The sequence below is a fragment of the Elgaria multicarinata genome, chromosome 4 (assembly GCF_023053635.1).
Source record: "Elgaria multicarinata webbii isolate HBS135686 ecotype San Diego chromosome 4, rElgMul1.1.pri, whole genome shotgun sequence".
Classification (NCBI taxonomy): Eukaryota; Metazoa; Chordata; class Lepidosauria; order Squamata; family Anguidae; genus Elgaria; species Elgaria multicarinata.
This window is the reverse complement of record NC_086174.1, coordinates 76,651,773-76,668,907: the sequence shown is the minus strand read 5'-3', so window position 1 is coordinate 76,668,907 and position 17,135 is coordinate 76,651,773. Positions and strand designations below refer to the sequence as shown.

At 41.8% G+C, this 17,135-nt stretch overlaps 1 protein-coding gene across 2 annotated transcripts in view; it reads left to right on the top strand.

Moving 5' to 3' along the window:
* The first annotated feature begins 941 nt into the window (after positions 1-941).
* The window catches only part of AIG1 (androgen induced 1), a 111,624-nt gene continuing 95,430 nt past the window's right edge, over positions 942-17,135 (top strand). Inside the window, exon 1 of one of the 2 annotated variants that reach the window (XM_063124591.1) lies at positions 942-1,116. In XM_063124591.1, the coding sequence (XP_062980661.1) occupies positions 976-1,116 (141 nt within the window). In that variant the 5' untranslated portion in view covers positions 942-975. The remainder of the gene's footprint in view (positions 1,117-17,135) is intronic. The other variant, XM_063124590.1, reaches the window with a different exon arrangement.

The window sequence follows — 17,135 nt, the reverse complement described above, 5'->3', positions numbered from 1 at the left end:
CCAGCCCACAGAATAGAAGTGTGAGCGACCCACAGAAATGAGATAGGGAGGGAGAAATCCCGGATTTTAGCAGAGCTGTGATTGGGCAACAGCGTGTCCTCCAGATATAAAACATAAGCCCAAACACTCTGGATAAGGCAGTTCCTATTTTATTGTGGGAAATGTTTGTGAGCGTGTGCGCGCGCCCGTCTGAGAGCTTTGTTTCAGATATGAAAACACTGCCTGGCCAGATTCGGTCATCCCCATATTGCGGGGAGAGGGTGTTGTGGCAGAGATATAGTTCACCGTTAATATTGCAGGCTGGAGTTGGGTTGAGGCGCGTTTGAATATTCAGCCCACAAATCCACCCAAGGCACTTTTCAGGTTGCAGCACAAGTCAGCTTCCTCCAGTGACACTGCCCGCCCACCCCCATTCCAAGTCTCGCGCTTCATTGCGTATAGAAGCCTTGTGCTCCACTGACTTGCATGCAAGAACCTCAAAACAAAAAGTCTGTTTTGAATGGAATAAGACCTGAATGATGAAGAGCACGAACTCCTCCACACTTTGCTGCTACTGTTGTTGTTGTTGTTTGGCGGGGACACGCTGCTACTGCAGCTCAGTTACAGCTATTCCACCACCTTGTCTTTTTTCTGTTTGATATGGGCAACTGTCATCAAACCCCTGCCCCTCACAAGGGTGGGGGGAGACTAAAAATGGCGTCCAAAGTACCCCCGGAATTTGGGTACCGTGTATGTTAGTCTACATATTATAAGTCTATACCCTCGCTCCCAACCTTTCTCCAGCTCCTTGGAGAACTCCGAGTGGTGCGCGCGCGAGCTTCGTCTCCCCGGTGGACGCGCGCATAAAGACCCACGCGCGCACATTAGCAGGCACTCAAGCGCGTCCCCGTCGCCTGCCAGCCGCCGGGTTCCTTCGGAGCTCAGCCCCCACCCCCGTCGCCCCCTCCCCCCGCTTTAGTTGCAAAGGGGGGCAACATGGCGCTCGTGCCCTGCCAGGTGCTGCGGGTCGCCATCCTCCTCTCCTACTTCTCTATCCTGTGCAATTACAAGGCCATTGATATGCCCGCGCATCAGACCTACGGAGGCAGCTGGAAATTTCTGACGTTCATTAACCTGGTAAGTTAATTAGGCCCTCCTGCTCTGTCTCTCGGCCGCCCCCAGCCCCGCGGCAGCTCGGCCCCTGGGAGGATGCGCTGCCATCCTTCAAGCGGCCGCTTCCTGCGGCGTGTGCACCTGGGAACGGAAATTGGCTGCGCTCCCCCGCCTCTCCGCCGGCAGCGGCAGAGCCAAGGCGCAGACCCGCCCGGCCCGGGGTTTCCTCCTAGATTACCTCTGGACCAGCAGCTTTAAGAGGTCACCTTAATGGGGCGGGAAGCGTCCGTTTTGGTCGAGGGAACAGACGAAACGGGGAACTGACATAACATCCGAAGAGCCCTGCTGGCTCAGACCACGGTTCCATCGAGCCAGCATTCTGTTCACACAGGGGCTGTGCCCGTTGCCCGGGGGAAACCCACAAACAGGACACGTGTGCAGCAGCAGCACCCCTTGGAAGGGGAGGGGCTGTGAGTGAAAGCTTTGTTCCCATGAGGAATAGAAAAAACAGGCCACCCTAAACATGATGTTGCTTTTTGTTATCATAGAATTGTAGAGTTGGAAGGGACCATGAGGATCATCTAGTCCAGCCTTTCTCAACCTGGGGCGCTCCAGATGTGTTGGACTGCATCTCCCAGAATGCCCCAGCCAGCTGGGGCATTCTGGGAGTTGTAGTCCAACACATCTGGAGCGCCCCAGGTTGAGAAAGGCTGATCTAGTCCAATCCTCTGCAATGTGCAGGTAAACCAATTAAACCCTCTATGAGAAGTGGCTGTCCAGCCTCTTCTTAAAAACCCAGAGATGGAAACCCGCAACCCCTCTGTAGGTAGATTGTTCCACTGTTGAACAGATCTTACCATCAGGATGTTTTTCCTTATTTAACCAACTCCCCAAATTGGATAGAATGCAAAGGAATGGGGGGAGGAAATGGTTTATTCATCTGAATTGTTCACATTGTTAATTTTAATTTTCTTGGCATTTAAACATTGATGCAAGATGAATTGTTTAAACATTGATGCAATATGAACAATTCACATTTTAAAGGGTGGGGGAAGATCATAGAATCCTATCACTGGAAGGGGCCATTTAGGCCATCAAGTCCAAGCCCCTGCTCAAGTGCAGGAATCCAGTTTAACGCATCCCTGACATATGGCTGCCCAGTCTCAGCTTGAAAACCTTCAGTGATGGTTCACCTCCCTAGACAGTTGGTTCCATGGTCTGACTGCTTTGACCATTAGGACTTTTTCCCCTCATTTTCATCTGAAATCTGTCTTCTTGTAACGGAAGCCCATTATTTCGTGGAATAGATCTTGTTGGAGAATAGTTGGTCAAGAAACTGTTTTCCTCTTAATATTGTCACTTCCGGACCCTCTTCATACACACTAGGCAACCTTCCCCAACCTGGTGCCCTCCAGATCTGATGCCTTACAACTCCCATCACCCCCAGCCAATATGGCTGGGAATGATGGGGGTTATAGTTTGATACATCTAGAGGGCACTAAGTTTGAGGAGGTTGTCTCCATCACATACATTGGCAGCAGTATTTGTTTTTTGTAAAATCCGTTGGCCAGTCTAAACCAACATGGGATCATTTAAAGCAAAGGTGCACAACCCTTTTTTGGGGTTGGGAGCCATATTGGGTGACCTATCAGGAGAAGTACGCCAAAATGGTCATGCCCAGAGTGTGTGTGTGTGTCCAGAACCCTAGGAGACGCTGTGCATCACTATCAGCAGCTAATTACTAGAAAAGCACTGTTAATTGCTGTAGCTAATTACGAGAAAAACTACAGTTAAAATACAGTTAGCGAAATATGTGAGAGTACAATTACACATTTTTTTCAGTATTGATGAAAAACCTATTTAAAAGGTAATTTACATGTATAAACTTAAAAACTCCTTAGCCCGTAATATAAATGCAAACATTATTTTAATTTAAGGATGAAAAATTGTAAAATATTTTTGTCTGCAATAAATGTTTTTAAAGGCTTGTGAGCTTCCTGGTTTTTGTGAGAGATGATTTACAGCAGGAGTGCACAACCTTTTTGTCCCTGAGAGCTTCATTGGGTGTCTGGATCAGGGTGGGCAACCATCTGCACATATGTGTGCGAGCACACACACACATTCACATACATCTCATTCACACACACACACACACACACACACACACACACTAAGGCATGGGTTCATATCCTACTTCAAACACCATGTTCTATCTCTGGTCTCTTGCTATTTTACTGCCTTTTCTAAGGTCAGGTTTTCCTCCTGCAGTAATTTCTCTTGGATCTCTTTTGAGTTAGATCTCATTAATATTCTGTCCTTTATCATATAATCACTGTCATGGAAAGCAAATCTTTGGCTATTAGGCGTAATTGTGTGACCTTGTCATCTGCTTCTGTTGCCTCTTGCTGCCTTTCTTAAAACAGTTTGCATTTGACGGAGGCATTTTTCTAGGTGTGCAGTATGCTTCAAACAACACAAACAGTACTGTAGTTTTCTTTCTGTCCTTTGCAGTTAGTTTTCCACTAACACCACAGGCCCTGCAGATATCTCTGCTTTTCTGCCCAATGCTGATCTGGAACTGTGCAGCCTTTTGCTCTTCAGACCACTTGTCTGGTTCTGGGCCTGCAAAAATTGGCACTGATAAACCAGTAAAAGACATTTTGTTGTAAAGAAGAACTCTGCAGACTACTTTCTACAACCCCCTAGAAAAAAATACAGGCTGAAACGCGTCGGGCTTCTCAACCAAATATAATAAACAAATTCAGCATCTTGAGAACTCGTTTCTCCCCTTTTTTGCACCCCCACTGGGCCCAATTTTCAGCAATATTCCCATTATCAAAGTCCATAGGGGATTTTGCCTGGTGCTGGAAGTCCTCTTTATTCTCTGTTGTGGTATTTTCAGCTTTTAGTTCTGTTTTACTTCTGACATCATGTTCTGTCTCTGGTCTCTCATAAACAGATTGACACTGTCTTGACTTCGTAACAACAAGCTTTTTATTCAGCCTTCCAGTACTTTCTTTACCACAGTGTATAGTAATCTTTACTGCCCCCTTGGTAGCCTGAGAGAATGCATCCTTGATTATTTCTATATATTACACACACCATTTGCTCAACTCACATTGTGCTTGTCTTGTATGCATTATAATGTTTTAAAACCTTCAGTTTAAGACTTGTTAAGTTGTGCAACATTTCCTTGGGAATAAATTGTCTGGGGCTGAAGACCCCATGTCCCACCTCCACCCACACATTTCCCCCCTCATTTATTCACACCCAGTTACTTCCCCACATTCACGAATACACTCCCATACAGCTTAACCCTTTCCTTCTGCCACCAGAAAAAAGAAAAGAAAAAATCCTCTAGAAATGGACTTATGGTTCTGCCATGGAAGTTTCATTCCTAGAGTGTCCCCAGAACAACCTAGGAAGCAGGCAGGACCTTTTGAGCACCGTTTCTTAGGTTGTTCTAGGAATCCAGTTTTTATGGCAGGAGTTATAGAACCCATTCTAAGAGCGTCCCCCCACCTGCTCTTTACAGATGTTGGGGGGTCTGGTCCGTACTTTTTGCACCCCTGAATTGCAGGAAAGTATTTTTTTTCTAAAAGAAGCCAATAAACTCCAGTTTCATTGTTACTTTTCCTGCAAAGTTTGAATTATTGAAATAGTATGTTAGAACTGTTTCCCCCATGTAAAATTAATATAAAATTAAATATAGTAGCATAAATTATTTGACTTCTAGATACCACAACTTACACTGTCGTAATAATTAAGTCCTGTAGCAAACTTTGCCCAGTTGTGTTTGCTTTTGCAGTTTTATATCTCTCAGTTGGCTTGATAGTTCATTCCCTGAAGCGCAAGGCGTGAAAATTAATCTAATGTTGACAACTCTTTGTAATTAATTTTTAAGGTAGAAAGTTATTGTATTACTGAGTGTGATCCTGTCTCTGTAGTGTTCATTGAACTCTTGTTGTTACTAGCGAGTTGCAAATTCAATCACTTTTTTCTGACTTGGCTTGACGCTGGTGATGAATATTTGCACTGTGTTTTTCCTTTTATTTAAAAGTCATTAGGACAATTCTTTTGTCTTCTAATGGACATAATTTATTTAATTGCAACTGTTGCCCAGCAATGTATTGTTCTATTTACTGACAATGAAAATATAAGGCTAGTTAGTTAGCTCTCTTTAATGTAAACAAGAATCTTTGTATTGATTGCAGCAGTTCATTGGACCTTAAGATAGGTCTAGTTGTCTTATTGATGGATCATGTACCTTTTCTTAGCTTGTTTACATTTATTAAATAAAGTAGGTCAAGTTATATGATTTGGGAAAAGGATATTGCAGTTGAGAGACCCTTTTTTATCGAATTAGAAACCATTGTGTTAGTTCACTTTGGTTTAAAATCATGACATAATTAAAAAGTGTCTTCACACAATATTATACTTTAAAAGCTCTTGAACTAATTGATTACAACGGCATTTGCCTTTGTAAATCTCAAGTTTGTGCCATTCTATCCTGTCTCATCTATTTATGTTTATCTGATTATCTTTATGACAGCTGAGAAATAGTTAACTTCATTTCTTAGGTTGAATTGAAGTGAATAGTGAGGGTTATTCAGGACTACATAACTTCTTTACCTGTTTCATTATGCTTTATGCACAGCAAGGTAAGCTTGTGTTCACTGAAGCTATATGGAGATATCTGGAGTTCTTTTCTGCTTTCTAGAAAGGAAGTAATTGTAGGGTAACATCCAACATTGCACGAATCAACTTCTGCTCATGCAACAAGACTTCCCTCCCTCATTTCCCATGCATGTGTTCCAAATCTGCTGTGAAGGATGACCAATGGTGGACGAATACAGTTGGATTTCACCCTTGGAGCTCATACTGATACCCAAACTATCCTGGGAGAAGCTTTCTTATCCTAAGAAACGAGTATCATCCTGTGAAATGGTAACGTGGAATTATCTCACATCAGGTACAGATGCATTGGTGGTTATTTGTATGGGCTTATTTTCATTGCAGTAGACTGTTGAAGCCTGGCAAGGGGTGGCGCAAACTATTATCTGGTAATTCTCCTTTAAATATTACTTAATTTTTCTGATAAGCAGTTCTGGAATAGGAGTAAGGACTCCTTTTTAAAGTGGACTTAGGCCTTAGCTAGACCTGAAACTAGCTAAGGAGGTTTAAATTGGGGGTCGAGGGCTTTTAATGGTTTGAGGGTGAGGGTTTTAATGGAATTGTTTAAATGTCGGTTGAGGGTTTTAATGGAATTGTTTTATATGTTATTGTAAAGCGCCTCGATGCCAGAAATGGTGAGGCGGCGCTATAAAAATGCTTTAGATAAATAAATAAAAATATATATACCGGGACGGTCCCGGGGTCATCCCTGTTCATGTTAATGTCACACAGGTTATTACGGGAACAGGCAGGTACGACCTCGGGATGATCCCGGGATAAACCTTAGATCTAGCTAAGGCCTTAGAGTGAGCAAAGAACAAACATACCATTGTATATGCAGCCATCTATATATAAATAAAAATGTAAATGTTCGTTCGAAACAGACGTTATATCTCCGAAAGTTCTTCACCGATTGCTTCGAAATTTTGACACAACGTTGCATTCGAATACGCGAGCGTTGTTATGCAACTATGTTCTATATGGGGGCAAAAGTTTGTCTTAAAATCGAAGAAATAGGCCTCCTAAAAACCAGTCCTGCTGATCATTGTGACATCGCCAACCAGTAGGCCAATCCACTGCCTCTGCCTCCTCTCCTATTTGCATATTCTCTCACAATTGGCTGAGTGAATATAGATGTCACACCTGTGACAGTTACACGTTCTGAACAAAGGTAACTGCCAGGAGTTTCCGCTAACCCTCTCACCGTAAAAACATCCTTTTTTAAAAACCAAACAATCTGCTTTACTTCATCCAAATAATGCCTCGCAGAAGATCACACTTAGGTTGTCGTACTCGCAGAGCAGAAGCACTGCGACGAGAAATTGCAAATCAGACTGAGGAAGAACGGGCATCAGCAAACGAGAAAAAAAGAAAAAGGATGCCTCAAATACGTGCCAAGGAACCAGCCAAGCAACGTTCAGCCAGACTTGAGGATGCACGATTGCGAGCACGGCAATCGCGTTCTACAGCTTCAGATCTGCTTTGTTCTCAACAGAATGAATGCGACAGGCTGAGAGTGGCTGAAAAACGTAAATGAGAAACAGCACATCAGCGTCAAACACGACTCCGTGGTAAACAATCACACAATTACAATCGCCTTGCATTCCGGTACAACCCAGCTGATGATTATAGTTTGAGGCGGCATGTTCTCATCGGCACTATGACTGAAGTGTGTCCTTATTGCAAGGCTCTTAAATTTAATGGAGAAACAAAAGGAATGTGTTGCGCTGCTGGAAAAATTAAACTGCCTCAACTTAGAGAACCACCAGAGCCATTACAAACTTTGCTTGCCGGATATACCGCGGAATCAAAGCATTTCCTATCTAACATCAGGAAATACAACTCATGCTTCCAAATGACGTCGTTCGGCGCAGAAATCATCACAGCTCCATTTATGCCAACTTTCAAAGTCAAAGGACAAATTTATCATAAAGCCGGCTCCTTCCTTCCGTTTCAAGATAGTCAACATAAATTCCTACAAATGTATTTCATTGGTGATGGCAATGATGAATTGAATGCACGCTGCGGAATTTATACCGGCATAAAAAGGTCCATCATTTCAAAACTGCAACAGCTACTTCACGAAAAAAAACAATTTAGTACATTTGTTCAAAACAGCAATTGACATGATGCCATCTGATTCACACAAGATTGTTATTCATGCTGACAAAACGCCTGCTGGTGAACATGTGCGAAGATTCAATGCTCCAACTATAGACGAAGTGGCAATTGTTATAGTCAGAGATCAATCTTGACAGGACCTTTCAAAGGTGAAAATGTCCTTATTCCTTGCATTCCTATGATTCCAACAGATATGCCATTTCAATTTAAGAGATTGCAATTCCCAATTCGATTGGCGTTTGCAATCACCATCAACAAAGCTCAGGGCCAATCTTTAGAATTGTGCGGTTTAGATCTAGACACAGATTGCTTCTCACATGGACAATTATATGTTGCGTGTTCTAGAATCGGCAAACCAGACAATCTCTATATCTACACAGACAATGGAACAACTAAAAATATTGTATATCCACAAGCATTGTGATATTAACATATTAGAAACATCCGCTTTGTCTTTTCTTTCTTTTCAATTTAACCAGACTGAGCCACAGCAATGCGTGGCAGGGTACAGCTAGTATTATATATAGTAAAGAAGCCTTTTTTAAATGATAGTGGTACTCTTTCAGTGCTGAGTCCTCTTGGTTAAGAACTTGAGTGGTAAGAGATTTCTTAAACCAAAGATGAGAGATAAAAGATTTACTAAATCAAGAAGATGTTTTGAATCAAAGTAATTGTTCAATGAACATTACGGTTGCCATCTCTTTTGGGGGTTGTAAACTCTTGTGCCTTTAACAGCTGTTTGAGAAGCAGAAATTGAGCAAGTGATGCTCTTTCCATCATTGCAAATTCATGCTAAGAAATGCTTAAAACATTTTGAATTTTTTGCTTGCTATGCAGCCCTTAAAGTCACAGGAGCCATTTCAGAAAAAGAATTGGGAATCCTAGTGACTGTAGACCTTAATTTGGAAACAATTGCTTGGATATGTTTTGAATTCCTGACTATTAGACAGGAAACAATTTGCGTGCTTTTTAAAAAAATTATACTTGGTGATAGCCAGACGGCAATTACTTATAAGAGACACATTTTTGCTATCCCCTCAGAATTTATTCTTGGAAGTTATAATATTAGATAAACAAAGAGAAAACTGTTTTAGTATCTTTTTATATTTTACTTCTTTGCATTGTAGAGTTTTTGTGTGCTTACCTGTATTGCATCTGTAAAGTTGATATGACCATGATGGTTAAAACAACAAATCAACAAACAACTGAGATAAACAAAGATGTTGGGTAAGGAAGATTGACAGGCATCCTTTCAACAGGCTGGCTATTGAGTTTAGGATTTCCAAATTCCCCCACCCCACCGCCAGTTTGAATTTCACTTTTGCCATCAGCTTCCCGGGTTTTGCTTCTTGGGAGCAGATATTCTTGAGCAAGGACGAGTTCAGTCTCTGGCACCTGGCAGACACACAATTTAGGTTTGTGTTGCATTCGAAAGCCACTAGCAATTTGTGAGCAACGTGTCATTTAGAAATAGAGGCTGACATAAATAACCCCCGAGACTTCATGTGTAGATTGTAATGGGGCAGTAATCTTTCTCAGCGTTAGTCTATATCTTCAAGAATTAAGAAACTGCTTGTAGGCGACCATGGTGGCCTTGTGGGAATGTTCACATCAGTTGTTTGTATCTGAATTTAATATAGTTTCCCATTGGGAAAACACACTCTAAATTGTGTTTAATGGTTTAGGGTGGGGGGTTGCAGTAATAACTATGTTTAGTAAAAAGAACTTTCTTGGTTTCTCTTTACTTTTACTGATACCGTTATGATGCATTGGCAACCATTGTTTATTTACAAATGTTTGGGGCAGGAGAAAAAACAAATGAAAATGGAATTTCCTGACTGGGCTTTTTCTGTCTAGTTTAATGTCTAGTAAATTGTGTTTACAGTAACATACTAGATATTAACAGGACAGACCACTCTTATGTAACTGCTATTAGTAATAATGGTGTGAACTGTGGTTTTCAATGCTAGAACTAATCAGGGTAGAATTACATCCTACCTACTTGGCAACCCCTATTTCATCAGGCTATTAATTTATTACATTTGCCCCATCTTCCTCCATATCCTAGATCTAACATGGGTTATACTTGATGAATGTTAATCAGTTAAAATAATAAAACTGTGAAGTGTAAAACTATTATAACCAGCAATTTCTGCAGTATACCTAGATGAATTGATGTAGGTCTGGGTTGCTCTGCTGGATTTCTGAGGTGCGCAGGATGTCATGCAAAAAGAACTTGTGAACCCTCCCTCTCTCTCATCCATGCAAGCTTGTAAAAGTGCCCATATGTGGCACTTTTATACATTGGTAGGGAACAAGCATCAGTGCAAGGATATCAGCTGTGCCCCATTTGGGGAGTTGGGGCTCTAAAGGCAGCATGGAAACAGAGCATAACTCAGATCCATTCATTTTAGAGAACTGCAGTTCATATTAATATAACTATGTGTATTTTGATTCTAAACTCCTTTTGCACATTGGGTTTGTATAATTGCTCATCATAAAAGAGCCCTAGTTTATTTGGCTTCACGCTGTGCCCCAAAGCAGCACAGCTTAAAACATTTGACCACAGTATTTTGATTTCATCTGCAAAAAGGATTTACTAATTTTAACAGCTCTTTTGGAAATTGTCTTTGAATAGGAATTGGTTGGTTTTGGCCAACCGCCTCGTCCAGCGTGGCAGTGGCATGCTATGTGTCTGCATGACTTTAGCAAACCTGGAAATGCTTTGTTCCTCAGCATTATTTCCATCAAATTGCCAGTGGTATCTGCTTCCTAAAATGAGTTAGACTGCCCAGATCCTGCTTAAAAATACGTTACTGTTGAAGTGCCTGGAAATTGGCGGCTTCTAAGTTTTCCTAGACCCAATTTAAATAAATCACTGGAATACAGAATTTAGTTCAAGAGTTCCTGAAGAATGGTTTTAGATGGAAGGAATGTTTAAGGAGGGATTATAATGCAGTATTTGAATTAAAGGTATTTTATGTTTCTAGCCCAAGTATTGCTCGTTTGCCTTCTGTACCTAAGCAAGGCATAGAATATCTAATTTGGTAAACTCCCATAACTATTGGCTAAGCTGCTGTGCTAGCACATGGAGTCTATTAGTATTCCAAGTGCTTAGGAATATTGATAAAATACAGTTTCAGTTCGGGAAGTGAGAAGTATATTTATCTGGAAGCAACAAATCCCACCTCACACATTCAAAGCCTAACGGTAGAGCTAGCTTCTGTGAAGGTGAACTATATATTCTGCATAGGCCAATAGGATAAAGCCTGGTAGAACGAGTAGAAAGAGAGTCCCGGAAGATGAAGAAATTAAGGGAAGAGCAAGGTGACTGAAGAAAGAGGACACAGAATGCAGTGGGCGTATCTGAGAGAAGATTAGGTTGAAGCTAGATGGGTGTACTTACCACACGATTCGTGATTCAGCACTTTGGAAAATGGCCCGATACAGCTCAGACCAATTCAGAGGCTTGGGTATTGAATCCAAGTTGCAATCTAGAAATCCAAAAGTTTATACCTCACATTGACTATCATGAGAAATTTAAAAATTGCTATTTCTTTGTCAGAGTTGGATAGAATTAGCAGGCATAGTTGCCCCTTCAGAGAGAGTCTTTCAGCCAAATTTCAGCCAAATACGTGCTTGGGTTTTTGTGCTACCAATCACTTCTTTATTTCTAGGCAGAACTGGAAGACATTTACAGGCATAGTTGCCTCTTCTAGGGGAATCAAGGCTGCAAAGTTTAAAATGAATAGGTCAGAGATTACAGCCTTTACATTTTGAAGGTATCACAAAACAAAACAAAACAAAACAAAAGGATGCGCTTACCACCACTACTCCCATCTTCCTTGTGGACCACTATTCCGAAAATGACAGACAAGGGGTCTTAAACAAGATACCTGCAAAGATTCAGAATAAGAGGTGCAGTACCCTTTTTATGTGGAAGGGAAAACCTTGAATTTGGTGAGGGAGTGATTCCTTTTGCCTTCCCCCATGTTATTTGGGGGCAATTTGTATGAAATATTATAGAAGTGTTCCCAGGCAAGAAACCTGCAAGCTTTCAGAATGATAGGTGCAGGAGCTCAAATCATAGAATCATAGAATAGCAGAGTTGGAAGGGGCCTACAAGGCCATTGAGTCCCCCCTGCTCAATGCAGGAATCCACCCTAAAGCATCCCTGACAGGTGGTTGTCCAGCTGCCTCTTGAATGCCTCTAGTGTGGGAGAGCCCACAACCTCCCAGGTAACTGATTCCATTGTCATACCGCTCTAACAGTCAGGAAGTTTTTCCTCTTGTCCAGCTGGAATCTGGCTTCCTTTAACTTGAACCCATTATTCCGTGTCCTGCACTCTGCACTTCAATCAAGACTTATGATGATTGAAAACCAGTTTAAGGCTTTAAAAAAAGAAAACTCTGAAAACACTGTCTATATCAGCGGTTCTCAACCTGTGGGTCGGGACCCTTTTGGGGGTCGAATGACCCTTTCACAGGGGTCGCCTAAGACCATCGGAAAACATATTTCTGATGGTCTTAGGAAACTGTATTGACTGAATTATGTCATGTATCATCTTTTGTATTATTAAAGCTATTGTTATGTATTATTTTCATTAGCAAACCATCCCATGACAATGGATCGTGTAGAGAAGAACGAAAATAATTTTATGGTTGGGGGTCACCACAACATGAGGAACTGTATTAAAGGGTCGCGGCATTAGGAAGGTTGAGAACCACTGGTCTATATTCTACATAAATATCCATAAACAACAACACAGATAGAGAAAGTAAAACAAGAGAAATGATATGGCTGTCAGAGAAAGATTTGTCACTGGGGAAACGTCTGAAAGAAGGGTTGATTTAATAATTGACAAGGGGAGAGGAAAGGATTTTGTCATCATGAACAGACAGAACTTAAAACCACCTCACCCCACCCTCAGCACACCCCACCCTCAGCACAGAACTTCAGACTTCCTTCCTACTTACTTGCTACAGAACAACTTAGCAACAGAAAAGGAAACTAAGAGAAACAGTTTTGTCTGACTCAATCCCTCCTTGAAAGTACAGTGATTGGAAAGTCCCTGATAAAATGTGCCCTATAATTTGAAGGAGAACCTGCCCATCACTCAACCTCTCTCCATCCCTCCTACCTCTCCCCCAACTACTGGGTTTACCAATGGAACCGCCAGGGCTCCCAAATGATTTCAACAGGTGGCTCCTCCTCTTAGCCTATTGGCAAAAGGAAGCGCCTTGGCAGCCAGTTGGGCGAAGCTACAGCACTGTAGTGTGATATTTTAAATAAAATGTGTGTGTGTTTTTAGTGGCAGCAAGCTGAACCAAACAGACACTGCTTTGGGGGTGACAGAGCCAATGAGGGCACAGGAACATCAGAAAGCAACCTTTTACCAGTTGGCAAAGGTGAGGGTGGGGAGGCAGAGGAAGACAGCTGCTCCCAGCTCCCCACAGGTTTAAAAAGTGGGGAGCTGGTGCAGCAGCAGCAAGGAGCCAGGATGCCAAAGGGTCTTTTTATTTATTATATAATTTTTATATCGTTGTATCTGTTAAAAGTTGAATTTTATTAATATTTGTAATCCATCTTGTGGAAGAAATATTTTTGAAGGGTGGCATATACATTTTATTACTAAGTAATTAATAAAGGGTAACAGGCCAAATTGTAATGAGTGGGTGGATGACTCTTCAGCCACAGGCATCTAATCCTATTGGATATTTAAGTAAAGCTTTGGCAAGATTTAGGTTTTTGTATAAGCCTGTTTTCCAGGGGACTTTGATTTCTTTTATTTCACTTTCCTGTTTATATAATTGTGTTAAAATAATTATTTATTGAATGCTCTTAATGATTTTGTAGTTGTCAAAGGAAGGCTAAGACATATCAAGTGCTTTTTTATTTTTTAAAGAAAGTGCATTTACTGACAACTCTGCACTGTATAATTTATACAGAACTAAACTATCGATAGCATTACCTACATGCACTTTAGAAATGCCTTAATAGGACTTAACGTTGTCTTAGGATTGCAGTCTTAGCAAGGAAGGACAACTTTTGTTTGATATAATAAAAACTAGGCCATAATTTATCCCCAGCTCAGCTGCCCTTGCAGGAGTAGATCAGCTCAGGGCTCAATGGAGCATGCTTCCCTTCAGCAGGCCTCAAGTTTTGTGATGCTCCCCCCTTAGACACTGTTTTAGACTTATTTTCAATAGGGTGGGGGAGAGTCAGGCTTCATTGGGCTCTATTCTGATCCGCTCCCACTGGTTGGAGCCAGACTTATACTTAGCAGATTTCCCTTTATGACAGAAGAAGCATGGTGATGATTTTTGCCTTCCTGCTGCATCCACTGTGCCCTGTGAAAAGCTGCTCTAGTGGGTTGAAGGACTCTCTGGAATAACTTGGGTGATAGTGCTGGAGCCTGCAGGACGAAGGGGGAAATGGTGCAAATCACCACGCTGTTCCTTCTTCCAGTCTGGATCCAACTTCATGTGCACAGTTACACCCAAGTAGAGTTGGATCATACTCATAGCTTTAATATTCCTCCTTTGGAAGATACATTAAAGTATTATAGAAGATTGTTTAAATACTATGTCTTATATCCAACTATGTCTGTCCAGCAGTGGAGCAGACATAGCTGGTGAAATGGATCCCCCTGCCCCCATCTTCATTAGAGGGTTGAGGGTCCTCTGGAGGACATAAGAACATAAGAAATGCCATGCTGGATCAGACCAAGGGTCCATCTAGTCCAGCACTCTGTTGACACAGCGGCCAACCAGCCATTGGCCAGGGACCAACAAGACAGGGCATGGTGCAACAGCACCCTCCCACCCATGTTCCTTAGCAACTCGTGCACACAGTCTTACTGCCTCGAATACTGGAGATTGCACACAACCATCAGGGCTAGTAGCCATTGATAGCCTTCGCCTCCAGGAATTTATCCAACCCCCTTTTAAAGCCATCCAAATTGGTGGCCATCACTACATCTTGTGGTAGAGAGTTCCAAAATGTAACTATGCACTGTGTGAAGAAGTACTTCCTCTTATTTGTCCTGGATCTCCCACCAATCGGCTTCATGAGATGACCCCATATTCTAGTATTTTGGGAGAGGGAGAAAAATGTCTCCCTATCCACATTCTCCACACCAGGCATAATTTTGTACACCTCTATCATATCTCTCCTTACCCTCCTTTTTCAAAATCTAAAGAAAAAAATGGGCCACATGCTTCAGAAAAGTTCATTTAAATACTTTCCCTATATTTGTAAATTAATTTTCAGAGAAACATCTAGAAAAAAATGTTTGAGTATCTTTCATTCCTAATACCTAGGGAACAGAGCAATTATAGCCAACAGATCTGGACGTTTCCCTCCCGCTGGCGAAAAAAGATTCTGCTGGCAGAGGTGGGGTCTGCTGGTGGTGATTGCCCCCCCCCCCCAGTTCCCAACACAGAAAGCTCCACAGGCATAAAGCTACTGCCAGCATTAAGCTCCATTTTAGGAGTGGGGAAGAGGAGGAGTGGGCTTTGGATCCACTTGATCTAAATCCCCTCCAATCTTCTGAGGGGCATAAGGATTCAGTCCTTCAACTATGCCAGGCTGAAGCTGGTGTTGTTAATCCTCCACCACCACCACCAATGGTTCCAGCTCAATGCAGGAATCCACCTTAAAGCATACTTGACAGATGGTTGTCCAGCTGCCTCTTGAATGCCTCTAGTGTGGGTCTAGTATGGGTCTACATCTCTTGCCCTTTCTTTAGTATGCAAGGTGCATTGGTTACTAGGCATGCAAATACATCTGAGATGAGAATGGAGATTAAAGTAATGGCATCTGATGTCACAAAGCAACTAATGTCTCTCTTAAGAAGGGGAAAGCACTGCCAGTCCTCTATATACTGTAATTTCTGCCAATTAACTTCTGCTGCTTTTCAGACATTACTTCTTCCACTGTCACTGGCAAAAAAAAACCCCAAAAAAAAACTGCTGGTAGAGAAAGCAGACAGGTAGACTTACAGACAACAAGACCTTATTTTATATAAATCCACTTCTACCATGTATCTTCATGAGAGATTCAGTGGTCTTCAAGTAAATGAAAATCTTCTGTCACTAATATATTATCTGAAATAGTTCAGCTGGGCAAATGCTCAAGCCAGAATTACTATAGCTATTATAATCTGACTCCAAAGTCTATGAATTACAGGTCTGCTGACCCATTTTAACCACAATCGTATTCATGAAGTTCTTCAGTTGAATGTCTCCTCAGCTCACAGAAGAGGTTTCCAAAAGCTCATTTTGTCAAATACAACAATATTCAATCTTAGTAGGGTAGATATAATTGTCTTATAATTCTTAGAATAGACCTACTATTTTTGTTGATTTACTATTTGAAATGTGGTGTCCATCTCAGGTGATGTCATGGCTTGGCTTGCAGACAGCAACATACTGGAGGTTCCTTCTTTTTAAACCATAAAAAGCAGCGGGGAGCAGGCATGTTCGAGTAGGATGTATCTTTTTGTTGGCTGGAAGTAAGTCAGGTAGTTGACGCACCCAGATGGAATCTGTGAAATATGCATGATTGTGACAGCTGTGTGTGGGAAGAGTGACTTGAAGTGTACTGAAGAGGAGGTTTATTGACAGTGCAAGTGTCTTCATGTAGTTACAAAGTCGAATACAGGGACAAATGGAAGGGGGGTCACGTTTCATGTCTCTACTTATATGACCTTGTTTGTCTACATTTAGCTTAGCTCTGCATGTGGCTTTTGTTGCACAAAATATACATCTTTTAAAAAGACAATACCAGGCAGTGCTATCTCTAGAAAATACCTTTTTTTAAAAAAGACAAGCAGGTAATCCTCATGGAAATTTCAGTTCAGTTGTTTGTTTTTACCTTGAGTCATGTTTTCATCAGGACGTGTTACCTCTTTCCCCATTCATGGATTCTTATATTACAGAGCCTTCACTAGCTAGGGGCAACGAAAATCTATTGAAGGAACCCAGAAAGTCAAACATGCTGTCAGGCACAGCTGGGGCAAGATACTGTGGATCTGGTAAGCAAAGCATTCAGCAGGTCTTTGAGCAAGGCTGCCAAGCTGACCTGGAAAGCAGAAGCTGGTTGGAGTCTAGAGAGCTGGACCAAAATCCAACAACAACTGCCTTCATCCTGACCACCTTTATAGTGCTGCTGTTCGATGCATGTGTATGCAGCAGTTTCAGCCAATGGCAGTTATTGGCTCTGATCCTGATTTCAGGTTGTGGAA